Below are 15,713 nucleotides of genomic sequence, written 5' to 3' on the forward strand. Positions count from 1 at the left end.
TTTTACAGAATAGAAATATAAAAACAGCACAAAAATTACTCGAGTTGCAACCACTTGCAACTTCTTATCATGAGGAGTAGTAACAACTGTCTAAAAAGGAAAAAATCAAACTTAACGACCCTCCTCAGTAATTAACAATTATTAATTAAGTAATTATTTTCTCTTTTGATTTGGTTTAGGAAGACAAAACTATTATCATAATCAGCAATATACTGGAAATTTTTTAATGTTAAAACACACTGAATGATCTCTTACATTGGTATAAGAATTCGACATATTCACCAAAGATCTTGCCAAGAGCTAGAAAAACTTAAGATATTAAAATGAGTCCCCATAACATGGAATTGCAAAAGACTGTCCATCCACTCTTCTCCTCCTTGACTTCTCTCCACTTGTATCCATTTCTTTTATTTGATTGCCACAAGACAAAAAAAGAGCTTAAAAAACTTGCAGATTTGGAAAATATCTTGTTGGATGTTGCTGCATTTTGGATCAGCAAATTCTTCTGAATTTTATAAATAGCCTTGAACTTATTAAAACCAGAAATTCAAGGTGAAATGTGTAGGCGTATGAGTTATTCTTAACGAAACAAAGGAAAAGATTTACCAGAGTGACCAGAAGAATACTGAGTTTCACACCCAGTCCTACTCAACTGTAACTTTTCCGTCAGGTTTTTCTCTATTTTGCACTAATACTAGGAACTCTTAAAATTGCCACTGACTACAATAAACCAAAAAGGAAGAACCCAAACCAAACAGAACAGTACTTGAACAATAAGTTTCCCAGACCGTGCATAAAATTTTAAGCAGAGAAAAAAAAACAGAATTGAAATAAAATGAGGAAATTGCGTTTATCACAAATAAACAAGCTGAGAAGGGCCCTGTGGGAAGCCATATATGTGAAATGTAATGTATTTTTAAAGTGTTTTATCTTTAATGTGATTGATTTTCAAACTGATGCCTTGTGGACCACAAGGTAATACAGTTTGGAATTAGCACAGTTAAAAGTACTCCTTGCTTATTTCTCCCATTTTCACATTCTCAAATCTTCACTAAGCTCTCATAAAAACCTTTTTTATTATTTATTTATTTATTTTATATAATACTCCTACCTTTCTCATGCTGTATATTTAACACATTGGGACATTTTCTCTTAACTTCCCATTCTAATCACCCATGAGTCTCACTTTTAGTGTATGTATATTAAGCCCTCAGAGGTTTATGTAATCCATAAATCTTGACTCATTAATTCACCCTACCATTTACCAGAAGACTTCCAGAACCACCTGATCTCTTAATTTTTTTCCCTTCCCAATTTACATATGACTTTGAATTGTTGGATAGAAACTTTAACACTTGGCACGAAGCTAACAAATGCAAAGTAAAACAGTGGTATGAAATTCACACTGCTTCCAAAAAAAAAAACCAAAGCACCCTCCTTTGAAAAAAAACCCCAGAACTTATTTAAAAATACAATGAAATTTGAAAAAGTGACCATACAGTGTACATTAAAAAAAACCCAGATACGGTACTATACCAAGCAGAGTTTGAAATGTTAGTATTTTACTATCTGATAGTTCTCAAAGCTAGTCTCTGTTCACAGCAGACTAGCTCTGTTCACAGGAAGAGTGGTCTAAGTCACACGGTAAAAAAGCTCCTGCACTGGAGAAGTTAGAAAGCAAGCTAAAAGACCTTGTGAAACTGAACATGAAACACCAACACCATTATCATCTCTGCAGCTCGGTCTCAGTAGAGTTGATGCAGTTTAACCAACCCAAAGGTTACAAAAAAGGAATGAGGAACCACATGATGTAAGAAGATAAAAACTTACAGTGGATTCATGGTATGAGCAGTATCAGGAACCAGCCCACTTAGTGATCTGGTGAACAGTTACAGACACATTCATTACGTTGAAAATATTGTTGCTATTCTTAAACTGCTACAGACATAAATAGCAGAGATAAAAATACACGAAGTATATTTTGACAAGTCACACAGAAACATCAAAAGCACATTTTGAGGTCCTAGTCTCTGCACTATAGTGTGTGTCAGAGTACCAAGACCACCAAAAAGAACATTGTTTGGCTACCCAGATGACCACTGACAGCACTGCAACTTCCTGCTATTGCTTAATGCTTTCTGGAGAGAAATGAAGAAATCTTTGACATTTTAGAGAAACACAGCAGTAGCCTGATGAACAAATCACTCTGATAAATCAGAGATGCACCCTTGTGTAGTACAGACTACACAAAGTAGATCATGCCATAGCAAAGACAGAAAAAGGAAGAGAACTAGGGAAGCATGATGAAAGTGACAGAGTCCCACCATAAAGTGAAAAGCTGGGAAGAGGGCAACTGATTGCCACAGAAAACAGATGTGAAACTGGTGTGACTAAAAAAAACTGTACCATAACCCAGGGGAAAGTTACTGAGGCACCATTTCACCCTGACTTACAACACAAAATCAATGGGACAGTAAATGAAAGTCTAAATAACTGTTCCAGGGAAACATGCATTGTGTAACTCTGAAGCTCATCATCAAAACTGGTGAGTAAGCAAGACGAGGAGCTGGTTCTCTCTACATGCTGCTGTAGCTAGACGTGCTAGTGTTGCAGAGAACTTCAGGCAAGGATGATGAACCTCATGTTTTAAGACCTAAAATAAAGCTTTGACCAATTTGGAGAGTAAAGCTTTCATGATAGACATGAAATGTTACACTACACCTTCCAGTACAGGACTTCCTGCCTCCTTCTGAAGCAAATGATGCTAGCCACTGCTGGGGATAACCTTCTGGCCAGATTGACTGTAGGTCTGAAATAGATCTAACAAGGCTCCCTACAGTGGTTTTAGAGTTAGACGTCAAGAAAAACGTCATTCTACACACGCCTCTTATACACCTAAGTGAGACAGGATGGAAACTTCTTAACCATCTATTTCACCACATCTAGAAAAAAGGCCTTAACACACATTTAAATAAACTTTTTGCAAAGTAAAGTACAGGAGAACATCTGTCTCTGCAGACTTCAGTCTAGAGGAACATAATCCAATTGTTTAATAATTGTGGTAGACAATAAGAATGGAAATTGAAGTTTTGGAGTGGTATGACAGAAATGGTAGCTGACGCCAAGGTTTCAAAATCACAATCAGATTTGGCAATTAGCATGTTGACTTTCCTCTTTCTTACCTACATTATATGGCTCTGTAACTCTCTTCTGCTTTAACACCAGCTCATATTTTGAAAAGAATGGATCAAAAGCAATTAGACTACTTCCAGCACCATACTTACCTAACACTGACAAGCACTGTATTTTCCAATAAAAAGCTTGCACACACTGATAACTCTGAAAGCAGTTTTTTTACTAATACTCACTACTCTTCTGGGAAATTTGGTGTGCCAATAACTGTAAGCTTATCTGCAGCTGAAGTTACACTGCATATTTATCTCAGGGATGGTGTGAAATGCTGTAACTCCATTCATGAGGGAATAAAAGTGACACACTAAAATACAAGTATCTTCAGGAGGACTGTACAACTGGATAGTATCCTTATTAGTTAAAAAATGAGTGATGTCTGGCTTTAGATTAAAATTAAAGTGGCAGATAAATCAAGAGAGAATCCTACTCTAATGTTAACATGGGGTACTAGAGGTCATATTCCACTAATTCCAGAATCACCCATCCAGAGGTAAATACAAACATTGTTAGATAAAAGCATCCCAAACTCACAGATCCTACTCATGTTTCGCATAATTTTTAACTATGCCATTTATACAATTAAACCTGTTGCAAGCTTGTTCCCTTCTTTGCCATTTTGGGAATACACAGTTATGGCACATGTTTTACAGAAACAAACCTGCAGTGAAGACTCTGGAAAAAGTCTTTATTAGTCCAGAAGTCCTGGATTTCATAGACCTGAAAACTACACTGTTCCACTTAAATGATGACAGCAGTTGTATTTTACACTTATAAAGATGATAAGATGATAATAATAATTTAAAAATTATAAATATGATAATAATAATTTAAACACTGCAGGAACTCCTATGCACAAGTACACCACCATATTTTTCAGTGACATCTGACTACTTCACTTTCAGAGAGTGACAGAGAGGGTGAGGAGTGTGGGGAGAGACAGACAGACATTTCATATGTTCATAAAGCACAGGACACTGAGGTGAGGCCATCCTCCAGATGCTGCTGCTTCAGCATCCATCAGCTCTCACCACCATCCCCAGCTTTCCCCTCTCCCCCATGCACTGTCCCAAACACATACTCTTTTTCTTTAATACCCTGCTGAGCGTGGTGTCTGGAGAAACAGCTGTGGGTCCTGTTCTTAGGGTGAGGCAGGATGGCAAGATTACTGAATGGTCACTGAGGCTCATTTAAGTGAAGCTGAAAGGAAAAAGGGACTACCTAGAAGCTTAGTCACAGTATGTCAGGAAGAAGTTACTCAAGGCCAGAGGAGGGGCTTAGCAAAGGGATCTAGTTCTAAAAGGACAGGAAGAACATTTAACTTACGACTACAGTAAAGGTGTGTAGGCTAGGTGTAAGACTCCTCACTAAGATCCTCTCCACAATAACTCTGAGGCACAGACACAGTCTGGATCCTGGGCTCCAGAAAATGTATTCCAAATATACTCAAGTAGCTGGGGAAGTGTGAGTTAAAAGCACCTGATGAAAGGTGGGGGGAAAAACCAACCCACTGTACATCACATATACAAGGAGGAGAAAGCTTGGGAGCAATTTCTGTCTACCAGAACTGCACTTTGTACCTTCCTGTCAGCTCCCAAAGGAGATTGTTTGTAAGGAAATCAAAGCAGTTCCACTTCTGTTCATTTTCATACAGTATCTTCACACCAGTCAATGTGCTTCAGTCTGGCTTGTGGGTCCAAGAACATTGTAGAAATACAGCTACAATTACAATAATCTTTTTTTTTCTTTTGTCAGAGAATTATTTACTGCAGAATCATCCAGTCTAGGGACTTTCTTGTCATGAGTCATACAGGCAGCACAAACTGAGCATAATAAAATGGTAGGAGGAGACATATTTCCAGCCTATTCCTTCACACTGGCAAAAGAAGTAATTAATTATTCTGTACCAGATCAATGGCACACAGGAATAGTATTTCCATTCTGTCAACAGATTTTCTCCTGGAAAAGGCAGAAAGCAGAGTGGAAGTGTGTCCCTGAGCTCATGAGCCACCAGCTTACCTAGGCTCATCAATTTTGAGTTGATAACATGTCTGCTTCAGCTCTACTCAAGTATAAACAACTGCAGACATACAAGTTATCAGAACTCACTATCAGAACCTCAGTTTTAGGTGCCCCCCATTCCCTGCCATGATGGCAGTGCAGAATAGCAAGGAGCAATGTAACCCTGAGTAGCAGAAATCTACAGTTTCCACATTCCTTCCCATAATCTGTAGCTTGTTGATGTTGGTGCAATGTTTTCCTTCCTGCTTTTTTTTTTCCTGTTACCCAACACTGCTGTCCAAACTTAGATGCCAACGAGAGACTGCCATGTACTTTAAACAAATGCCAGCAAAATACAACAACAGAATTTTGATATTTAGCTTCGCAGTCCATGAAGTAGGCTGATCCCACATTACCAGATTGTCTAACAAGCAGGAAACAATAGACAAGGAAGCTCACAGATGAGAGAGGAAGGCATACAGGGGTGTAAAATGAGGGGAAAATCCTTCCCCTCCTCAATTCCCTATAGAACCAAGAGATGTTGAAAGTGTGGAATAGTGAAAATAGTAGAATAAATTTAGGAAGAGGAAAAAAGGAAAGAATACAGTACCAAATCTGAGTGCAAGTGCTGCTACACTGGACAGTCAATGGCACAGCTTTTCCAGCACTCACTTCCTCCCACAGTGAGCCTCTAGGTAAGAACAAGATATGCTACAAAGGTCTATGACACAACTGTCTCCCCATACAAATAACTTATTCCTATGACCTATCATTGGCAAAAGCTCTAAATCACTATCTTCCTGCTTACAATCACATGTTCTTATCACTGCCAGAAATGCTTAAGGGATGACACACATGGTAGGGGAAAGGAACACTGAAAAAAGGAAAAAACACTAACATAAAATGCTCTAACAGAAAGAGTTAGCAAAAGGATGAATCCATAAAAAATTGATTGAATCCATCTATTTGTTTCGTACACAGTTCATATATTAAAATCAAATAAAGCAAGTAATGCTTTAATATTAATTTACAGATACTTCACAAAAGTACTGTGCTAAGTAACATAATGAGTAGTGGAATAATTAAATGAAAGTTTTTTTACAAATCTCAGTTTTACTACTGACTGAAGTGTCAGGTTCAATTCCAAGGCCCATTGTTAACTTTTCACCTAGCAGATTTGCTTCTTTTAGTCTACACAATGCAGTGGTTACACGCAGCTTTAAGCAGTAGGTTGCAGACAAAGATCTGTAAGGAAAGGGGAAGCCTGGAGTCACCACAGACAGCACGTTGTACTGGTAGGGTGGTGGTGAATTTATCACAACCCACAGAGCCCTGAACTGCACAAAGAAACAGTTAAGAGAAGCAAATGCACCAAAAGGAGATGAACCTTGTGACTTTTCCATTCTTCCATTTCTCTAAGGTTTTCCATGAGAAGGAAACGTCACTGGCTCCCTCTCTTTTTTCCCTTAGATGTGGAGGAGGGATGGAACAATGCTGATATGGTCACAACTCCATCATGACACAGGGGAGACAAAAGAGGCCAGGCTTTGCTGAATTTCATGTAAGAACACGGCGCCCACGGGACAGAACTGCAGTTAAATTTATGATTAATTCCTTCCTAGAACTGGCATCCAAAACCACTGGCTCATTCGCATTTGCTCTCTCAAACATTAGTGTCACCTTCCTCTCAGTCATGAGGATATGGTCACCAAAGTACAAAACTAAGCTGCAACCACAAGTGTTTGGGAATGTTATCTGCGTTCATGTTTCTGGCACGCATTCGTGCTTGGTCAAGGCTGTTTCAGATACTTATGTCCTCAAAGCAGATACATGTACAGCAAATATTTCAAATACACGATTTCATCAGAAAATAGAGAGAACAGTAATGTATATTTTTGGTTTTTTGGGGTTCTTTTTTGGTTTTTTTTTTTCCATTTTAACTTGTAACCAGACAGAAAAAACACATCATCTTTCAAAAGTAATTTTTGGGCTGATAATCCTTCTTATTTCTGTGCTTCAGTGAAATCCCCACAGCAAGTGGGAGAATGGGGTCTTCCAGTACTGTCAGAAAATACCAGAAAAATCTTCAAAAGTACATCAATATCTTGCTCTGATGCAGAAATAAAGTAATAATGTGTCTGAGTCTGGGTTACCTGAAGATGCAGTGAGAGTACCAAAATGGACCAATTAAGACCACCAAGGAGCTGCCAACATGGAGATGATGCCAACAGTCTAAATTCTGCTGAGTTTCCCAACTTTCCTGGTGAGTTGCCTTTGAGGCAGACACATCATTTTGTCTAAAACTGGAGTTAGTTTGCAATTTTTATCACCAAAAGCATCCAGTGAGTGCCTGTATGATTGATTTTGGCTCCTAGTGATTCTCTCTGTGCTTGATGGAGCACACACGCAGCTAAAGGCAGATTCATTCCCCTACCACCCCCACTCTCCCTGAGAGATGTAGATATAATGACAAGATTTTCACCAAAATTTTCACCAAAATGTTTATCAGTTGGATTGTCTGGGAACAACTGAGGACTTTCCGTTGGTAGTGACATCAACCAGGCAGGGTCTGCTCATCACTGATAGCAGACACAGAGAGTTTTATCCTTTAATACTGACGACACACGCCACACTTTTACATCCTTTAGATTACAAGCAAATGCACAGTGAAAGTAAAAACGGAAATGCACTGAGATGTATCCAGTGCAAAACTTCTATCAGATGTAATTTTGTTTGCATTTCTAAATGGATCAGCAGAGAAAAATTTGTTTTATATATATACTGAACATGGTTCTTCTAGGATTTATAATGCATCTACTCCCCAAAATATTCCTAGTACATTTAATGACTACAGCCCTTATTTATTTGAGCCTAAATTCACAGCAAATTCAGAACAAGAAGAAACAGATCTGTATGCAGGCTGAGGTAGCTCCTGGCAGCAAACAAATATGAAAGCAATTAGCCAGACACAAATCTAAAAGGTCACTTAATTGGAAGAAAGTCTTTGAAAATAATGACAGGCCTAAACTTTTTGAACTATCATTACCAAATTAGTTTGTGAATTCCCACAGTAAAATTTTAAGTCAGATCAATCATCTGTGCTTCCTTTCCACTCAAAACCCAGAAGCAATACAATAAACTGAAATTGAGGGGTGTGAGGAACACAACCTCATATATGCTGTAGATGCTCAAAAGTCTCCTACAGAAACTCGAGAAGAACACAGCACCCAGTTTCTTTCTTTCACAGTACAATATATATCTTCCACGTTGGCAGCTCTGCTGATAATATCTAGGGTAGCTATGGATTAACAGGTTGGACAATCAGGACATGTCCCAAATGTCTGTTTCTCCAAGAGCCATGGATCATTCCTAATCATGGAAATATATATGGCAGCATGTCTATGATATCTGCATCTCACATGGTTGTCCCAAGCTCTTTGTAGACAATGAAGGGAAAGGAAACAATCTTATACAGCATGATTCATGGCTGCTGTCAAACTGGGCCACCAAAGCAAGGTTTAGCAGTATCTATCTCTCTGTGTAAGAGACTGTAAAGGTGACTCAGAACCTTGGGTGACTCAAATGCTCACATCTACAGCTGCATGAGGAGAGTCCTGCCTCTAAAGCCCAAAAAGTGCTTTGGAAGGTTTGCACAGATGCACATTGCTGTTGTCCCTAGAGACCTTCCAAAGGAAGACTAAAGCTTCCATATTGCTGCAGGCAAATAAGAGGTCTTGTTTCACTTTCACCCCAGATCAGCACCTGAACATGCAAAGTCATCATCAGAACAAGTCAGACTGACCTACAACAAAACAGTCAAGATATACTGCAACCACAGACATTAAAAATGGTCTGTCAGAAAGAGAAACCCATGTAGTTTACAAAGAGAGCAGGAAAGGATAAGGGCCTTGAAATCTTAACGATGTTCAGGAAAACAGAATTCAGATATGTTACTGTAAAGCAACCTTTGAAACAGAAGCATGTTTTTAAGAAAACTCATGTTCCCAGATCATCTTATCAATGCTCAGATGTTCATGAATCTGAAAGAGACAGGTCCTCTCTTGAACAAGGCAACCCCTTCCCCCATCTGCAGCAGTACTCCAGCCTGATGGTTTTCTCACACGTTTTGGAGGGCCAAAGGGATGCAGTAACTGATCCCTCCATCCACAGGTTGCCCAAGTTGTAGCTCTTCCTTTGCCACTTAGGGCAGAGCAAGAGAAGGAAAGCTTTCTGCCTCTTCTTCCTCTTATTGCTTTAAGACATTTATTTTAACAGGAAAGGTGAAACAAAGTGAAAGCAAAAGTCTTAATGAGTTGGGTAAATCTTTTTACCTGTAAATAATCTTAGGGCTCAGTATTGAGTTAAATTTGTTACAACATCCAATAGACCCATCTGCCCATACTGCTGTTACTTTCATGCAAATTGTTAGCCTACCAAATGTGCTAATCTCTTCAGAAATTACAAAAATCAAGGTTACACCTTGATTTACAAGAACATGAGTTATGGCATGGGATCTACTAGACACTGCCTAAGTATAGTGACTTTTATTCTGTAAAAAAAAAAAAAAAAAATCAAACTTTGCTGTAATAAATACACGTGATAACAAAATAAACCAGCACTTCAATAGCATCATAGTCTGCCTGAAGATACTACACACTAATAACCACAAATTCCAGCATGAACAATTAAAACACAATTTACTCAATAATTACATTGAGCCATAAGTCATTTTGCTTCCAAACACCAGAATAGTCTGTAATACCCCCAGGAGGTATTTAAAAATGAAAGAGAAGACACAGGGAATGATTAAATGTTCCTTTCAGAGATAGTACATTTTTCCAGTTATGTATGTTCCCAGATGGACCTGAACTTTCTGAGTATAAAGCAAGGACTGCTCAGTTATTTGTAATGCTCCATTGATTCAACCTCCCAAAGACATTTGTATGCCGTATTTCAAACCAAATTATCTCCATTTTTAAGCAATGCTTGCACAAAGCATTAAGTACAATTAAATATAATAGTCTCCTTAGAAGGCTCACAGGGGGAAATAGAACTAGAAAGGTTCAGCAGAAAGTTACACATTCTGTTATAGACATCACGTTTTAACCAAAGTTCATATTCTTTACAAACTTACCAGAAAAAAAAAAATACTGTAAATTTAGTAAAGACAAATGATTAGGAGACAGCACAGGTGGAGCAGGTCACTAGCACAGCTTCGAGGAGCACCAGGACTCACCTATTTGTCTCTAATGATGCAGATGGACTACATCAAGCCTCACTACATTTACATCACAGTAGTGCAGGCAGCAGGTTCATTGTTTAACAGTAAAATCAACAAATTTCATGTGTGAAATAAGATTGAAGCAGGTTTGGAAAAGATGACAAAACACGCATCGTGTAATTCTTAAAGAGGAACTAGAACCAAAGAGGGAAAATTACTGTCAAAATTCTGCAAACTTACGTTCTGAGAGGGAGAGACAAACTGGAGCCACATTATTCACAGTATCAAAGTCATCTCAGGCAAGAAGTGACTTAAAAAGTTAAGCTCCAGTTTGGTGGAACCCTGCTTATTTTGTTTGTAGGCTCTATTCCTACCACAAATTTTTATTGACAGTTAAGACAGACTGGATCATCTGCTGCCTAAAAGACACTACCAGATACGTCTTCCCAGTGTGATAATGACTGGATTTAATAACTTCTCTTTTTGGGATTGGAAAACCACCCCAAGTTTGCGCAGACTGCATTTCAGTTACTTCTGCGTGGTACTCAGCTGAGGGCATCATGCGGGATGGACACTGAGAGTTTTTCCCTACAACACGTGGCCAAAGTCACCACCAGCAGAGAGATGTAAACTGTGTTCCTCAGCAGTCTGTACTGGCTGTTTAGCCACAATCGCATCGCTTTTTACATGCTCAAAGTTTGATTAGCGCCTTCACATGGTGTATTCTCTGTCCGCTTGGTCCGCAGTTTTCTCCCGCCTGCCCTCCCTTCCCTAGCGCTGACCCTGGCACGGGGCACGGCGTCCCTGGGATCCCACCGGCCCCGTGCAGCCGCCGGGAGGCTTTGGCACCCCTGCCTTGCAATGACCCCCAGGGACTGGCCACAGGGAAGGTCCGACCCAGCTTAGCCCCGCCGAGGAGAACAACCATCACCGGGACCCAGCAAAGCCGCGCGGTGCCGCGCCAGCCTCCGGGGCCACGCGTGTGCCGAGGGCAGCGCGGGGTGCGGGGCCGTGTCCCCTCTGCGGCTCCCACCGCGCCGCCCGGAGCGGGCTCTGCCGCACCTCCCGCCCCGGCCGGGCTGCTCGGGGCGGCCAGCGGCACCGGGAGCCCTCGGGGGTCCGGTTAATCCCTCCCTGCCCGCTTTACCTTGGCGGCTGCGAGGAGGCGCGGGGCAGCTCCGGGTGCCCGGCTCGGCTCGGTTCGGCGCTGCCGGAGGGAAGCGGGGCCGCCCCGCCGTGATCGCAGCGCCGCCCTCCGCCCCGGGCCGGGCCCCCTGCCCTGCCCTGCCCTGCCCTGCCCTGCCCGCAGCCCCGGGCAAACCGCGGTCGGACCGAGTGGCTCAGCCCAGCCCAGCCCAGCCCAGCCCAGCCCAGCCCAGCCCAGCTCAGCCCAGCCCGGTCCAGCCCGGTCCAGCCCGGTCCCTGCGCTCCGCTCCCGCCGCCGCTCCCGGCTGGACAGCGCTGTTAAGCGCTCTCTGGTTTTCAGGCAGAATTGTGTTTCTTTCCCCCTCTTTAGTGACTCTACATCTCCCACAACGTGCAAAGCAGCGAGCTGATTTCATGGCATTTTTTGGTCACTTCATTCCTTTGGAAAAGACTGCCTTGAAGGGTACTTAGATTTTTTGCACGGAGTAGGGATGGTTTTACAACGCGTTAAATTCTGTAAAAAAGTCGGGGAGGAAAAATATAATCGAGATGTTTACATCTGAATTTAAAATTCAGTGCCATCTTGAAAGCAATGATGTCATCAAGTTAAAGAGAGATTTTTGAGTACTGTAAGTTGTGTGCAAATACAACTCTCTCTTGATTTAAAATTGTTTTCAGTGCCTATAACTTTACCAAAACAATGCTTTTGGCAGGTTTTTCTTCTATATTTAAAGCACTGACAGTAAAGTGTAGTGAAAAAAGGTGAAGATGCCACCATCGTCTCCTTCTGTTACTTCAGTTTAGAGAAGTCACCAGGTAGTTCAGCTCAGTCTGGTGTTTATATGCAATTTGTAATAAAATTCCAGATTTTGCTCCAAAGCAGCCAAGACATACCATGTTTCGTTCCTCCAACCCTGTTGGAGATAAAATAATTGTAGCAGAAGGATGGTAGCATTTTAAGTTACCACCATGTTTTGCACAGCAAATATGTTTCAATGCTTTAAGGGGCAATTGCATTGAAAAATTCTAGCTGAGACAGCTCAGCCATATTGAAGAATGCATTTAGGGAATAGTGCATTGTTCTGCTCATGCTATTTACAAAAAACCCAAATTATTTCACTGACAAGCTGACTAAAATTTACCAGAGTCTTTGAAGAGGTCAGAGCTTCATTTTTGTCCAGGCACATGAAAGCACATCTAAATTTGGCAAACAATGTTGGTAAAATCATGCACATAGTTATTAAAGAGTTATTAGCTGAGGAACTTGGGATACTGCATATTGTCTTTGCTGCTTTATTTTTCATTGCTCCTTTTGAATTTTGGTATCATTATGGTGCCAATGAAGGATGTAATTTCAGAAGATTCATTGACAGTTATTTCTTAAATTTATCCCAAAGTCAATTTTAAAATCAGCCCTTAGCACTGAACAGTCTGCATTAAAGGAATAATACTGGATGGTGCATTTTGTTGCAGAAAATATATTTTCATTTCCATATGTGACCTACCAGTAACATGGTCACACCCTAAATACACTAGTGGTTTCACACTTATTTTCTACAAAATATTTGTTAGGTTAATGTAGAAAACATCTATTCTGCTTGTATAATGTAGCCTTTGTTTGCTCCATCTCTAGATTTGCTCATGTTCTCTCCAAGTATCCTGAAAAAGGCTGAGAGAGCTGAATGGCAGTATTTTGCAGCTCTCCAAAGCTCACTGGCATTGCCTATAAGAGGAACAGTGGAGATGAGAACAGCACACCTCTAGAAAGCAAAGAGAAAATAACAGAAATCCCAGAAAATCTTGAGTGCTATCTGTGAAGTTTTTGGTCTGTGTTCAGGAGCATGAGGATTGTGCTCCAGTGGGATGGGTGGAGGCCATCAAGTATTCATAAGGAAGAAATGTGGTGAGGGAAATGCTACAGCAGATACAGACTTGATTAACAGTGTGTGTTCTCATGCTAGAGAGAAACAAAGTTTGTGGAAAGAGGAGGTGGAAATAAATAAGTCTTCCTAATTTGTTTTCTGTCAGATGAAATTAATGTGCATCAGACATTCCCTAAATTCCAGCCCTACATTCTGCCTGCTTTCCTCCAAAACCTTTCAATTTTCTAATGGGAAGAGGAGACATGCACTCCACCCAGGGCGTTCCTCAGCAGCTCTGTGACTCAAGATCTAACACATGCAGTTAGAAATTGTTCTTTTCCTTTTCTCATCACGGGTGAGTAGATCACTGAGTAGATATGCTGTCATTATACACCCTCCTCACTGGGTAGATATGCTGTCATTATACACCCTCCACTGAGGAACAACGGGGAGAGCTTTATTAACCTCCCCAGTTCTTTTGGATTGCATGTCCTAGTAATGTAAGTTTCTATAAAGCAGCAGATGATTTAGAATTAAAGCAGAATATCTGTTTTTGAAAGGGAACAAATAGATATACTTCTAGTGTCAGGAAAGCACCAATTCACTGGGAAAAAAAAGTAAACCAAAACATTTTACCATGCGTTCCCTTAAATTTTATTAATATCACTTTACACACTGATAATAATGACTTGACTTTGTAGAGACAGATCTTATGTTTTTTTCTAAAAAATAAGGGTAAATGAGACACTATGCTTAGATCTTACCTGCCCAGAGTAATGCAGGATCAGTGCATAGCCCTCAGTGTTATGAATGGAGAGGGTGCAGGTATGTAGGATATTGCCAAGTCTTTGTGACCCTGGCCAACATTTAAAAAGAGGAAAAGAAATCAGTGCATTAATTAGAACTTTTGTCATAGCAAAACAGAGAATGCAATTGAAAGGGTTGTTTTTTGTGGTTATTCAAACAAAATAACTTTCAGGTGGAAGAATGGAAGTTTTGATCATGGAGGACAACATAGATCCAAGCTACAAAATAGGATTAAAAGTAAGTATTTAAAGCAAGTGATATTTAAAGACTGGAGTATCCTCTTTTCAAGCAGTACCACGCAGATACTGAAAATCTTTGATACAATGACTGGATGATCCTCTAGGGTACATCAGATAAGTTCTTTCATCAAGACACTGTTTTTCCAGAAAGCTTCAAGAGGTTGCAATTAGTGAGAATGACTCACATCACCATATCAGACTGCAATGTCAGAGCATTCTGGAAAAATGTTTGGCATCTTCTTATAAGGCCAAAAGTAAAAAAGTATACATATATGTATATATATGAGGAAGTAGAAAGGTTTTATGCTCTTCCAATAAGTATTGATTCTGTTTAAGGGTGAGGCTTTTTAAAAAATTCATTTATGATTGTGCAATTCAGCAGAAGACCCATAAATCTTAAAACTTCCCTACAAGAAAGATGGAAAGCTCTAATTTAAGAGCTTATATCAAAGAAATTACCAAAAGCAGCATTTAAAAAATCACAGTAAATCAAATTGAAGTATGACTGCATTGTGTACAATATCTAGTTCATAAGAACATCCTATAAAGTTCTTTAAAATTATAGCAAATTAAGAAGCTAAAACTCACTATGCTAAAGAGCACCATAACCCTTCTGCCCATCTTCTCTTCAATCCTTTTGAAGGTGTCTTTCAGCAAATCAGAAATGAGAAGAGAATTATTTCTCCATTACTCTTAAGAGGAAAGCATTGGTTCTTGCAGTGGAGAATCAAAAGCAAAACAAGCCAATATCTCAACCTGGATAAAAAGCTGAAAAATATGTTTTAATCTAAAAATGTTAGCAGTGAAGCTGGCAATTTCACACTTTTAACTGCAGGAAATTACAAGTGCTTCTGAGAAGTCTGACCAAAGCTTAGTTACTAGAATTCTATCTACCATCACAGTTTTAAGATGGATTTCAATTTTTCTTTTTCCTCTGAGTATGCTAGGGTCTTGAGTTCGTCAATGCCTTCCATTTTTGCATGTAGAATATGTTTAGGCAACTATTTATATATCCAGGATTGGCACTGTTAAAATTTCACTAAGGTCTTGATTAATAAGTCAGAGATGCCTGAAGGAGACTTTTTCACTGGGCTCAGTGAGTTTTAGATCAGTCTGGGTTTTCCTGCTTTCACATATAAATATCACTGTGTACATCTATATTTCTTCTAACTATTTGTACATAGCAGATATATATATATATATATATATATCTTTCTGTTCCTTGTAGACATCTGTTCAAGTCAGCCC

The 15,713-nt window shown here is 39.8% G+C and overlaps 1 protein-coding gene across 3 annotated transcripts in view; it reads right to left on the bottom strand.

Annotated features, from left to right (window-relative positions):
* APBB1IP (amyloid beta precursor protein binding family B member 1 interacting protein) overlaps positions 1-4,344 on the bottom strand; it is a 54,822-nt gene extending 50,478 nt beyond the window's left edge. Inside the window, exon 1 of one of the 3 annotated variants that reach the window (XM_079299577.1) lies at positions 4,271-4,344. Coding sequence is in view for 1 of the 3 variants with exons in the window: in XM_079299576.1 (XP_079155702.1) it covers positions 1,112-1,120 (9 nt within the window). In the remaining 2 variants the exon portion in view is untranslated. Of the gene's footprint in view, positions 1-1,111; positions 1,142-4,270 lie in introns of those variants that run through there. The other 2 variants (XM_079299578.1, XM_079299576.1) reach the window with 2 other exon arrangements.
* Between the last annotated feature and the right edge of the window lie 11,369 nt (positions 4,345-15,713).

Source organism: Erithacus rubecula (assembly GCF_903797595.1).
Source record: "Erithacus rubecula genome assembly, chromosome: 3".
Taxonomy (NCBI): domain Eukaryota; kingdom Metazoa; phylum Chordata; class Aves; order Passeriformes; family Muscicapidae; genus Erithacus; species Erithacus rubecula.